The 13,433-nt window shown below is 46.7% G+C and overlaps 1 protein-coding gene across 1 annotated transcript in view; it reads right to left on the reverse strand.

Annotated features, from left to right (window-relative positions):
• Positions 1-676: 676 nt before the first annotated feature.
• The window catches only part of ergic3 (ERGIC and golgi 3), a 55,998-nt gene continuing 43,241 nt past the window's right edge, over positions 677-13,433 (reverse strand). Inside the window, exons 10-13 of the mRNA XM_078236983.1 lie at positions 6,357-6,421; positions 5,390-5,526; positions 5,102-5,157; positions 677-2,722 (exon numbers count right to left, since the gene is read on the reverse strand). Of these exons, the coding sequence (XP_078093109.1) occupies positions 2,643-2,722; positions 5,102-5,157; positions 5,390-5,526; positions 6,357-6,421 (338 nt within the window). The 3' untranslated portion in view covers positions 677-2,642. The remainder of the gene's footprint in view (positions 2,723-5,101; positions 5,158-5,389; positions 5,527-6,356; positions 6,422-13,433) is intronic.

Below are 13,433 nucleotides of genomic sequence, written 5' to 3' on the forward strand. Positions count from 1 at the left end.
TTTCTCTCTCCACAGAAGTTGCCAGACCTGCTGAGTTCTTCCAGCATTTTCTGTCTTTGCTTCGATTCTGGAGGACTGTTCCCCACAATCCTCTCCTGTTTTCCCAAGTGCTTTAAGGGCAGGAAAAGAAGCCAAGTTATTATCGAGGACACAATTCCACCCACTTCCTGTTTGTCCCAACCAGTGTTGGAATGTCCCGAGGATGTTCCTGTGTGATGTGTCTGCTGCCCAATGTTACTAAGGTGCAGGTTCCATTTGCAATGACTGGACCTCGCATTCGGCAATGTCAAGTCAGTAAGTTAGAGCAACTAATTGGACTCTGCGTTGAAAATAATCATCCACATTCACCTTTCCACACCCAGAAACTTATATCACAACCCTTTACAATGTCAATGCTTTCATGCATAACTTTTGTCAAAAGCTAATGTTCAGGTGAAAGTGAATTTATCAAAGTCAATGGCGATTAGTTACTCATTAATCTCCTCCTTTGCGGCTCTCAGTATTGGGTGATATTTATAGCTTACTTCAAGTGCCTTTAACCTATCACATATTTCAATCAAACTTACTGTTCTGGCCTCTCTCTGCTGTTCATGTTCTGGAACCAGTCGTTCAAAATAATATCTTGTTCTCATTTGTAAGGTTATATTGTGCAATAATTTCAAAACAAACAAGATTTAAAAATAGATCTGATTTTTATTTTGGTTTGATTTTCCTACATAGACAAAAAATGATTTTTCTCCCATTTATTTTACTTTCATGCTGCGATCAGAGTGTCGACCACAGCGTGATTCAATTAGAATCGTAGAATCCTACAGTGCAAGAGGCGGCCATTCAGCCCATCGAGTCTGCACCGACCCCAATCCCACCCAGGCCCAATCCCCATAAACCCATGCATTTACCCTAGCTAGTCCCCCTGACACTAAGGGGCAATTTAGCATGGCCAATCCACCTAACCCGCACATCTTTGGAGTGTGGGAGGGAACCGGAGCACCCGGAGGAAACCCATGTAGACACCGGGAAAATGTGCAGACTCCACACAGACAGTGACCTGAGGCCGGAATTGAACCCAGGTCCCTGGTGCTGTGAGGCAGTAGTGCTAACCACTGTGCCACCATGCCGCTTCCCCATATCACCATGTTCTGCCCACTCTGTGCTGCCCCCTCCATGCTCTGCCCACCTATTATGTTCTCCCATCACAGATTACTCAATTAACCTCTGACACAATCTATTCCTCTACACAAAAAACTCCTCAGGACACAGACATGCAAAAGCAAAATGCTTGAAGAGAAACTGAAAAATAATGTAGAACAGTGATCATGATGTCTAATCCCAGAAATCACACTCAGAATGAAACTCATCCCATTGTCCACTCTCATCTTCTCATTAACACCTCCAGAGTATTTCCCAATTTGTTAATCTCTGTATTCTTAATCCTAATGGCCCTAGATTAATCCTGATTTTAAGAAGAATCCCACAGCAATCCTGATCCTGTTCGCAGTTTCCAGACTAGCTCAGACCCACACTCTCCTTTGGACTAAACTCTGGAAACAGAGTCTCTGGAAGATGCTTGTGACTGTTCCTTGTATAATCACGCAAAAATAAATCATTTGAAAATAATACATTGTCAAATTTTAACAATTTAAGTTTCAGTCCAGTAAATTAATGAAGTGACTTTTAAAAATTACCCTTTTGGCTCAAATTTAGGGACTGGTGTCAGAGACTTTCCAATTTCACCTCCCAATGTCCTTTCAAACACTTCCAGAAAAGGTACGACATGGGATTAGATACAGAGTAAAGCTCCCTCTACACTGTCCCCATCAAACACTCCCAGGACAGGTACAGCACAGGGTTAGACACAGAGTAAAGCTCCCTCTACACAGTTCCCATCAAACACTCCCAGGTGTCTCCAAAAGCAACTAACATAGTATAGGACAGGGACTGAAGTTGGCACTTTCCAAGTTAGGTGGGGAGTGGATTGGGTTGGGGGGCAGGTGGATAGAGGGTAGGCTAGCGGGTAGGTCTTGGAGCAGTGAGTCTGTTTCTCTCTATGTTATGACCATTGCTGGGGCTAACTGTGTCTGAGAACAATTTGCCAATAAGCAGGGAAGCTCCGAATTCAGAGGGAGGAGCCGGGAGGAGTTGTGGGAGTCGGGAGGAGTTGGGAGTCGGGAGGAGTCGGGAGTCGGGAGGAGTCGGGAGTAGGGGGGAATTGGGAGTGGTGAGGAGTCGGGAGTAGGGGGGAGTCGGAGTTGAGGGGAGTTGGGAGTGGTGAGGAGTCGGGAGGACAGCTGTTACCCTTAATTAATGCTTCTTTCAAACAAGGAATTGTATATTTTGAAGTGAGGATTGGGCGAGTGTGGGTCAGGAAGTGAGGATTTAGGGCGTGCTTATCAGGATTCACACCTTTAGGGATCAAAACAGAAACACAAACAAACCTGCTCACCACATTTTATAAATTACATTTCCTTACAACATCCAGCTTCAGAATCAGATTTACGTCAGGCATTATTTCAGTGTGAATGGACTAATCTGAATGGTCCCAAAGGAAGTTGGCCCTCTTTGCCTGAGCGATCTTTCTTATACAGAAATATTCACAGCGAGCCTGTCCATTCAGCCCATCAGTCAACAATTGGCAGCCCGTGCTACACAGCTTTTCCCAACTCAATCTTCTTCTGTATGGCACGTGCAGAATGATAGATCAGTGAGTCAATCAGGCTCGCCACTGCAAGAGAGACAGCCCGTTATAGGAAAGATAATGCTGTGTATGATCCATGTAGAAACAGTATGTGCATATGATCCATGTAGAAACAGTATGTGTATATGATCCATGTAGAAACAGTATGTGTATATGATCCATGTAGAAACAGTATGTGTATATGATCCATGTAGAAACAGTATGTGTATATGATCCATGTAGAAACAGTATGTGTATATGATCCATGTAGAAACAGTATGTGTATATGATCCATGTAGAAACAGTATGTGTATATGATCCATGTAGAAACAGCATGTGTATATGATCCATGTAGAAACAGTATGTGTATATGATCCATGTAGAAACAGTATGTGTATATGATCCATGTAGAAACAGTATGTGTATATGATCCATGTAGAAACAGTATGTGTATATGATCCATGTAGAAACAGCATGTGTATATGATCCATGTAGAAACAGTATGTGTATATGATCCATGTAGAAACAGTATGTGTATATGATCCATGTAGAAACAGTATGTGTATATGATCCATGTAGAAACAGTATGTGTATATGATCCATGTAGAAACAGTATGTGTATATGATCCATGTAGAAACAGTATGTGTATATGATCCATGTAGAAACAGTATGTGTATATGATCCATGTAGAAACAGTATGTGTATATGATCCATGTAGAAACAGTATGTGTATATGATCCATGTAGAAACAGTATGTGTATATGATCCATGTAGAAACAGTATGTGTATATGATCCATGTAGAAACAGTATGTGTATATGATCCATGTAGAAACAGTATGTGTATATGATCCATGTAGAAACAGTATGTGTATATGATCCATGTAGAAACAGTATGTGTATATGATCCATGTGCTTATATACCTGTGTGCGCACAAAGTGTATTTCACCGGAAGCAAAGCCAGCATTCAGTCCCCAGCCCGAATTGCTCTGGAGAAGGTGGTGACCATTTTAAACACAATTAAGACGAGGAGGCAGCATCTGACTCCTTGAGCCGGCTCTGCTGTTTGATAAGATCATAGCTGATCTGACAGTGGCCTCTACTTTCTTGTCTAACTCCTAAATACAACCGCGTGATGTGATGGTACTGCACCTTTAAGAAATATCTGTATATCACGTTTCTCATAAGGGGTATATTTAGAATTCAGGTCTGTTTGCAGGGTTTATCTAGCAAAACCTTTAAACTGGCAGCTGGGAGCATAGGATAAGTATTCATTTTAGACTTGGAGTGTGTTTTAAGCAGAGCTAATGCATTTATGTTTACTTGGATCTCCCTGGGGTTTCAGTGTAGAGTATTGATTAGGTTGATTGACAGGGACAGAGTCATCTGATTAATGGGAGGAGCTAAGCTTGCAGGGAAGCGATATTGTTTCAGATTCATTTTAAAATACAAGCAGTTGTCGCCTGGGCTGTCAGAAGAAAACAGGTGTCTATCTCTCTCTTTCCAGAAGTGTTCCGAAAGCTCCAGGACTGTTAAAGTAATTCAAGAAAGTATACCATTGTTTTGCTAACTAATTTTAAAGAGGAGTTTAGGTCTATAAGAGGAATATTGCTTGAATTGGAACTCCGAGCGATAGGTTAGTAGTTAAGACATGTATCTGGTCATGTTTAAGTATCGTTCAATTGTTAAAGGTTCAGCTAATTCATTTGTTATAGTTAAACCATGTTGTTAATACAGTTGGTTTTGCTAAAAGCTTCCTAGTTTATCAGTAAACTTGTGCCTGGAGTGAAACATTTATCCTCTCACTAATGCCAAAATAGAAAATGGTTGGGTTCTAGTCTAGCTTCATAATATACCTTGGGGTTTCTGATTTGGTATCCTAACAGATGGCTTGCTGGGCCAGAGGGTAGTTAAGAGACAGCCACTTCTCAATTTGGAGTCATACACAGGCCAGACCAGGGAAGGACAGTAGATTTCCTTCCCTAAAGAACATTAGTGAATCGGATGGCCTTTTACAATTGGTTGTCTCTTGATCAGCATTACTGAGACTAGCTTTAAGGAGGTTTTCCGACCCAATGGAATTGTCTCAAACTAGATGACAGGGGAACTAATATCCATCACTGACACCACAGTTCATCACCACCAAACATCTCCACACTATCTGTGCATCATTAAATACTTTTGGAGTGCAGTGACTTGTTATAAAGGACATTGCAGAGGTCTGGACTAAAGCAGCAACCCCCCACCCCCCAGAACGACACTGGACAAATGGAGGGCTATTGTTTGGTATATCGTACCCAACTCTGGCTCACCGTCAGATATACTCATGAGGCTGTGAGTAGGTGCTGTGTGATACAATACTGCTGTTCCACTAACTAACCAAGTAAGGATCTGTAACGAATCAGCAAACAGTCCCAATGTCATTACCTGTAAATACGCCTCCAATAATGGCACAGACACCAGTGAGAAAATGGGTGAATGATCTGTAAGACAACAATCACAAACTGGGTCAGTGCTGCGTGCTGAAGGATCGGTGTAACTTCATTATATCTCTTGGGAATTTTAGTGTGGAATAAATGCAGTTCAGATCACACATCCAGCATCAAACATGTCCAGCTCAAAGATCCAATCAAACCTCTTCAATATTCACTGAAGATAAAAAACATCTGACCTTCAGAATACACAGGCAATGAATAACTCATAGATTTCACATACCTGTGTTTTTCTGTAAATTTTACCATCATCGGAGACAGTTCGTAAAGCACAAAGACCCCCGGGAGACCCTGGTCCCCAATTAGCCCATTGGCCACCTTCTCATGCCGTGTGACTGAAAACTGGTTTGTCCTCACCACCTGGAATCAAAGAGCAATGGGCAAGTCAGGACATGGTATCGACGGTGTTACGGCAGAAACAATTCAGCACATCGGGGCCAATGCACTCCACAGGCCGCAGTGCCAATCAGACCAGCAGGGGGAGTGGTAGGGACAGTACTGAGGGAGTGCCGCACTGTCAGAGGGTCAGTGCTGAGGGAGTGCCGCACTGTCAGAGGGTCTGTACTGAGGGAGTGCCGCACTGTCAGAGGGTCAGTGCTGAGAGAGTGCCGCACTGTCAGAGGGTCAGTACTGAGGGAGTGCCACACTGTCAGAGGGTCAGTGCTGAGAGAGTGCCGCACTGTCAGAGGGTCAGTGCTGAGAGAGTGCCGCACTGTCAGAGGGTCAGTGCTGAGGGAGTGCCGCACTGTCAGAGGGTCAGTGCTGAGGGAGTGCCGCACTGTCAGAAGGTCAGTGCTGAGAGAGTGCCGCACTGTCAGAGGGTCAGTGCTGAGAGAGTGCCGCACTGTCAGAGGGTCAGTGCTGAGGGAGTGCCGCACTGTCAGAGGGTCAGTGCTGAGGGAGTGCCGCACTGTCAGAGGGTCAGTATTGAGGGAGTGCCGCACTGTCAGAGGGTCAGTATTGAGGGAGTGCTGCACTGTCAGAGGGTCAGTACTGAGGGAGTGCTGCACTGTCAGAGGGTCAGTACTGAGGGAGTGCCGCACTGTCAGAGGGTCAGTACTGAGGGAGTGCCGCACTGTCAGAGGGTCAGTACTGAGGGAGTGCCGCACTGTTGGTGATGACATCTTTTGGATTAAACATCAAACCTGTGTGGTATAAAGTACAGAATGAGAGAAGATGCCAGAACTCACCTCTCCATCCAACTTCACATAAATTGTTGGGACTATTTTCACAAAGTACTGGAACATCATGGAGGCTGCAAGAGATAGAGCAAATTTACTATGTTGCCTTGCAATTGGGAAGTTTGATCCTGGAACAGACCAGAACTATTTGCCACATAAATGTCAAATTAAGCTGCAAATTGTTAGATGAAAACTCACTGCCGTTCTCCCCGTGGGTTTCCTCTGGGAGCTCCAGTTTCCTCCCACAGACCGAAAGGTGGCCAGGGTTGTGGATTGGCTATGCTAAGTGTGTGAGGTTGTGGGGATAGGGACGGGGAGGTCTGTCACTGTATAACGCTGGGAATTTATCACAACCAATCAACCTAACCGGCACGTTTTTGGACTATAGGAGGAAACTGGAGTACCTGGAAGAAACACACGGAGACACGGGGAGAATGTGCAAACTCCACACAGACTGTGACCCGAGGCTGGAATCGAACCTGGATCCCTGGCACTGTGAGACAGCATAGAGGTTTACAGCATGGAAACAGGCCCTTCGGCCCAACTTGTCCATGCCACCCTTTTTTTTAAAAACGCCTAAGCTAATCCCAATTGCCCACATTTGGTCCATATCCCTCTATACCCATCATACCCATGTAACTATTTAAATGTTTCTTAAAAGATAAAATTGTATCCGCCTTTACTACTACCTCTGGCAGCTTGTTCCAGACACTCACCACCCTCTGTGTGAAGAAATTGCCCCTCTGGACACTTTTGTATCTCTCCCCTCTCACCTTAAACCTATGCCCTCTAGTTTTAGACTCCCCTACCTTTGGGAAAAGATATTGACTATCTACCTTGTCTATGCCCCTCATTATTTTATAGACCTCTATAAGATCACCCCTCAGCCTCCTACGCTCCAGAGAAAAAAGTCCCAGTCTATTCAGCCTCTCCTTATAACACCATCCATCAAGTCCCTAGTAAATCTTTTCTGCACTCTTTCTTGTTTAATAATATCCTTTCTATAATAGGGTGACCAGAATTGCACACAGTATTCCAAGTGTGGCCTTACCAATGTCTTGTACAACTTCAACAAGACGTCCCAACTCCTGTATTCAATGTTCTGACCAATGAAACCAAGCATGCCGAATGCCTTCTTCACCACTCTGTCCACCTGTGACTCCACTTTCAAGGAGCTATGAACATAGGGTGGCACGGTGGCACAGTGGTTAGCACTGCTGCTTTACCGCTCCAGGGACCTGGGTTTGATTCCTGGCTTAGGTCACTGTCTGTGTGGAGTTTGCACATTCTCCTCGTGTCTGTGTGGCTTTCCTCTGGGTGCTCCGGTTTCCTCCCACAGTCCAAAGATGTGCGGGTTAGGTTGATTGGCCATGCTAAAATTGCCCCTAGTGTCCTGAGATGCGTAGGTTAGAGGGATTAGTGGGTAAATGTGTAGGAATATGGGGGTAGGGCCTGGGTGGGATTGTGGTCGGTGCAGACTCGATGGGCCAAATGGCCTCTTTCTGTACTGTAGGGTTTCTATGATTTCTATGATGTACCCCATGATCACTTTGTTCTGTAACTCTCCCCACTGCCCTACCATTAATTGAGTAAGTCCTGCCCTGGTTCAATCTACCAAAATGCACCCCTTGGGTGGCACGGTAGCACAGTGGTTAGCACTGCTGCTGCACAGCTCCAGGGACCTGAGTTCGATTCCCGGCTTGGGTCACTGTCTGTGTGGAGTTTGCACATTCTCCTCGTGTTTGCGTGGGTTTCCTCCGGGTGCCCCGGTTTCACTCTACAACCACCCTCTGGCTTCTGTCAAAAAGCCAATTTTGTATCCATTTAGATACCTCACCCTGGATCCTGTGAGATTTAACTTTATGCAACAACCTACCATGCAGGTGGTCACACCGGGACCACGGGAGGAGGGTAACTGGGTAACAGTGAGGAAGGAGAAAGCTCGGGTGATGGTGAGCACCCCGGTGGATGTGCCCCTTAATAATAAGTACTCCTGTCTGAGTACTACTGGGGTGGACAGCCCACCTGGGGGAAGCAGCGGTGGCAGTGTCTCTGGAGCTGAGCCTGGCCCAGTAATGCAAAGGGGTAAGGAAAGGAGGGTAGTGCTAATTGGGGACTCTACGGTGAGAGGGTCAGATAGGCGTTTTTGCGGACACAGACGGGACTCTCGGATGGTGGTTTGCCTCCCTGGTGCAGGGGTCCGGGATGTCTCTGGTCGAGTCCCAGAAATCCTGAAGGGGGAGGGAGAGGAGCCCAAGGTCGTGATGCATATAGGTACTGCTGACATAGGTAGGAAGAGGGAAGGGGTCATGAAAAGAGAATATAGGGAGTTGGGTAGACAGCTGAGAAAGAGGAATGCAAAGGTAGTAATCTCGGGATTGCTGCCTGTGCCGCGGGAGAGTGAGAACAGGAATCGGTGGAGAATTAATGCGTGGCTGAGGGACTGGAGCAAGGGACAAGGATTTGGGTACTTGGATCATTGGGACCTCTTTAGGGGCAGGTGTGACCTGTTTAAAAAAGACGGGTGGCACTTGAATCCCAGGGGGACCAATATCCTGGCGGGAAGGTTGGCTAAGGCTACTGGTGAGACTTTAAACTAGAAAGGTTGGGGGGAGGGAATCGAAATGAGGGGACTGAGAGCGAGGAGGTTAGCTCGCAAATAGATAAGGAATGTAGACAGGGTAAGAGGGAGGTTAGACGAGTGAGGGAGAAGGGAAGTGCTCAGGCTGAAGGTCTGAGATGTGTCTATTTTAATGCCAGGAGTGTAGTGAATAAAGTGGATGAGCTTGGAGCGTGGATTGCTGCTTCGAATTGTGATGTGGTGGCCATTACGGAGACTTGGATGTCTCAGGGACAGGACTGGGTGCTTCAGGTGCCGGGTTTTAGATGTTTCAGGAAGGACAGGGAGGGAGGCAAGAGAGGGGGGGGGAGTGGCACTGTTGATCAGGGATAGTGTCACGGCTGTAGAGAAGGTGGACGCCGTGGAGGGACTGACTACGGAATCTCTGTGGGTGGAGGTTAGGAACAGGAAGGGGTCGGTAACTTTGCTGGGTGTTTTCTATAGGCCGCCCAATAGTAACAGAGATGTTGAGGAGCAGATGGGGAAACAGATCCTGGAGAGATGTAGGAATAACAGAGTTGTCGTGATGGGAGATTTTAATTTCCCAAACATAGATTGGAATATCCCTAGGGCTAGGGGTTTAGATGGAGAGGAGTTTGTTAGGTGTGTCCAGGAGAGTTTCCTGACACAGTATGTGGATAAGCCTACTAGAGGAGAGGCTGTTCTTGATCTGGTGCTGGCTAATGAACCTGGACAGGTGGAGGATCTCTCGGTGGGTGAGCATCTTGGGGATAGCGATCATAATTCTATCTCCTTCACGATAGCATTGGAAAGAGATAGGGTCAGGCAGGCTAGGAAAGTGTTTCTCTGGAGTAAAGGGAAATACAGTGTCATCAGGGAGGAAATTAGACGGGTAAATTGGAAGGAGGCATTCTTGGGGAAAAGTACCGAAGGAAAGTGGAGGATTTTCAAGGAATGTTTGTCTGGAGCTCTGCATGACAACGTTCCGATGAGACAGGGGGGTGTTGGTAGGGTACGGGAACCGTGGTGCACGAAGGTTGTGATGAACCTGGTGAATAAGAAAAGAGAGGCGTACAGAAGGTTCAGAGAGCTAGGAGGTGTTAAGGATTTAGAGGAGTATACGCGATGTAGGAAGGAGCTTAAGAAGGAAATTAGGAAAGCGAGAAGGGGTCATGAGAAGACCTTGGCGGGTAAGATTAAGGAGAATCCCAAGGCTTTCTACAAATATGTCAAGAGTAAAAGGATGAGATGTGAAGGCATAGGACCCTTAAAAGGTGAAGGGGGAAAAGTTTGTGCGGAACCGTTAGAAATGGCGGAGCTGCTTAATGAATACTTTACCTCGGTATTCACGGTGGAAAGGGATCTGGGTGGTTGTACTGCTGGATTGCGGAGGACAGAAAGGATCGAGCATGTGGACATAAAGAAAGAGGATGTGTTGGAACTATTGAATGGCATCAAGGTTGGTAAGTCGCCGGGACCGGATGGGATGTACCCCAGGTTACTGTGGGAGGCGAGGGAGGAGATTGCGGAGCCTTTGGCGATGATCTTTGCATCGTCGATGGAGACGGGAGAGGTTCCGGAGGATTGGAGGATTGCGGATGTGGTCCCTATATTCAAGAAAGGGAACAGGGACAGCCCGGGAAATTACCGACCGGTGAGTCTAACCTCAGTGGTTGGTAAGTTGATGGAGAGGATCCTGAGAGACAGGATTTATGATCATCTAGAGAAGTTTAGTATGATCAAAAGTAGTCAGCACGGCTTTGTCAGGGGCAGGTCGTGCCTTACGAGCCTGGTTGAGTTCTTTGAAAATGTGACCAAGCACATTGACGAAGGAAGAGCGGTGGATGTGGTCTATATGGACTTCAGCAAAGCGTTCGATAAGGTCCCCCATGCAAGACTTCTTGAGAAAGTGAGAGGGCATGGGATCCAAGGGGCTGTTGCCTTGTGGATCCAGAACTGGCTTGCCTGCAGAAGGCAGAGAGTGGCTGTGGAGGGGTCTTTCTCTGCATGGAGGTCAGTGACCAGTGGAGTGCCCCAGGGATCTGTTCTGGGACCCTTGCTGTTTGTCATTTTCATAAATGACCTGGATGAGGAAGTGGAGGGATGGGTTGGTAAGTTTGCTGACGACACCAAGGTAGGTGGTGTTGTGGATAGTTTGGAGGGATGTCAGAAGTTGCAGCGAGACATAGATAGAATGCAAGACTGGGCGGAGAAGTGGCAGATGGACTTCAACCCGGATAAGTGTGTAGTGATCCATTTTGGCAGATCCAATGGGATGGAGCAGCAGTATAAAATGAAGGGTACCATTCTTAGCAGTGTAGAGGATCAGAAGGACCTTGGGGTCCGGGTCCATAGGACTCTTAAATCGGCCTCGCAGGTGGAGGATGCGGTCAAGAAGGCGTATGGCGTACTAGCCTTCATTAATCGAGGGATTGAGTTTAGGAGTCGGGAGATAATGCTGCAGCTTTATAGGACCCTGGTTAGACCCCACTTGGAGTACTGCGCGCAGTTCTGGTCACCTCATTACAGGAAAGATGTTGAAGCCATTGAAAGGGTGCAGAGGAGATTTACAAGGATGTTGCCTGGATTGGGGGGCATGCCTTATGAGGATAGGTTGAGGGAGCTTGGTCTCTTCTCCCTGGAGAGACGAAGGATGAGAGGTGACCTGATAGAGGTTTACAAGATGTTGAGGGGTCTGGATAGGGTGGACTCTCAGAGGCTATTTCCAAGGGCTGAAATGGTTGCTACGAGAGGACACAGGTTTAAGGTGCTGGGGGGTAGGTACAGGGGGGATAGAACATAGAACATAGAACATAGAACATTACAGCGCAGAACAGGCCCTTCGGCCCACGATGTTGCACCGACCAGTTAAAAAAAAACTGTGACCCTCCAACCTAAACCAATTTCTTTTCGTCCATGAACCTATCTACGGATCTCTTAAACGCCCCCAAACTAGGCGCATTTACTACTGATGCTGGCAGGGCATTCCAATCCCTCACCACCCTCTGGGTAAAGAACCTACCCCTGACATCGGTTCTATAACTACCCCCCCTCAATTTAAAGCCATGCCCCCTCGTGCTGGATTTCTCCATCAGAGGAAAAAGGCTATCACTATCCACCCTATCTAAACCTCTAATCATCTTATATGTTTCAATAAGATCCCCTCTTAGCCGCCGCCTTTCCAGCGAAAACAATCCCAAATCCCTCAGCCTCTCCTCATAGGATCTCCCCTCCATACCAGGCAACATCCTGGTAAACCTCCTCTGCACCCTCTCCAAAGCCTCCACATCCTTCCTGTAATGTGGGGACCAGAACTGCACACAGTACTCCAAGTGCGGCCGCACCAGAGTTGTGTACAGTTGCAACATAACGCTACGACTCCTAAATTCAATCCCCCTACCAATAAACGCCAAGACGCCATATGCCTTCTTAACAACCTTATCTACTTGATTCCCAACTTTCAGGGATCTATGCACACATACACCTAGATCCCTCTGCTCCTCCACACTATTCAAAGTCCTCCCGTTAGCCCTATACTCAACACATCTGTTATTCCTACCAAAGTGAATTACCTCACACTTCTCTGTCAGGGGTAAGTTTTTCACTCAGAGGGTGGTGGGTGAGTGGAATCGGCTGACGTCGGTGGTGGTGGAGGCAAACTCGTTGGGGTCTTTTAAGAGACTTCTGGATGAGTACATGGGATATAATGGGATTGAGGGCTATAGATAGGCCTCGAGGTGGGGATGTGATCGGCGCAACTTGTGGGCCGAAGGGCCTGTTTGTGCTGTGGCTTTCTATGTTCTATGCGGTACCTTGTTAAAGGCCTTGCTAAAGTCCATGTAGACAACATCAACTGCACTGCCCTCATCTACCTTCTTGGTTACCCCTTCAAAAAACTCAATTAAATTTGAGAGACATGATTTTCCACTCACAAAGCCATGCTGACTGTCCCTAATCAGTACTTGCATCTCTAAATGTCTGTAGATCCTGTCTCTCAAAATACCTTCCAACAATTTACCCACCACAGATGTGAGACTCACTGGCCTGTAGTTCCCAGGCTTTTCCCTGCAGCCCTTTTTAAACAAAGGCACAACATTTGCCACTCTCCAATCTTCAGGCACCTCACCCGTGACTATCGATGATTCAAATATCTCGGCTAGGGGACCCGCAATTTCCTGCCTAGCCTCCCACAGTGTCCTGGGATACACTTCATCAGGTCCCGGGGATTTATCTACCTTGATGCGCTTTAAGACTTCCAGCACCTCCTTCTCTGTAATATGTACACTCCTCAAGACATCACTATTTATTTCCCCAAGTTCCCTAACATCCATGCTTTTCTCAACAGTAAATACTGATGAGAAATATTCATAGAAGAAATCATAGAAACCCTACAGTGCAGAAGGAGGCCATTCGGCTCATCGAGTCTGCACCGACCACAATCCCACCCAGGCCCTACCCCCACATATTTACCCACTAATCTACGCATCCCTGGCCAATCAACCTAA

The sequence above is a fragment of the Mustelus asterias genome, chromosome 20, assembly GCF_964213995.1.
Source record: "Mustelus asterias chromosome 20, sMusAst1.hap1.1, whole genome shotgun sequence".
NCBI lineage: Eukaryota > Metazoa > Chordata > Chondrichthyes > Carcharhiniformes > Triakidae > Mustelus > Mustelus asterias.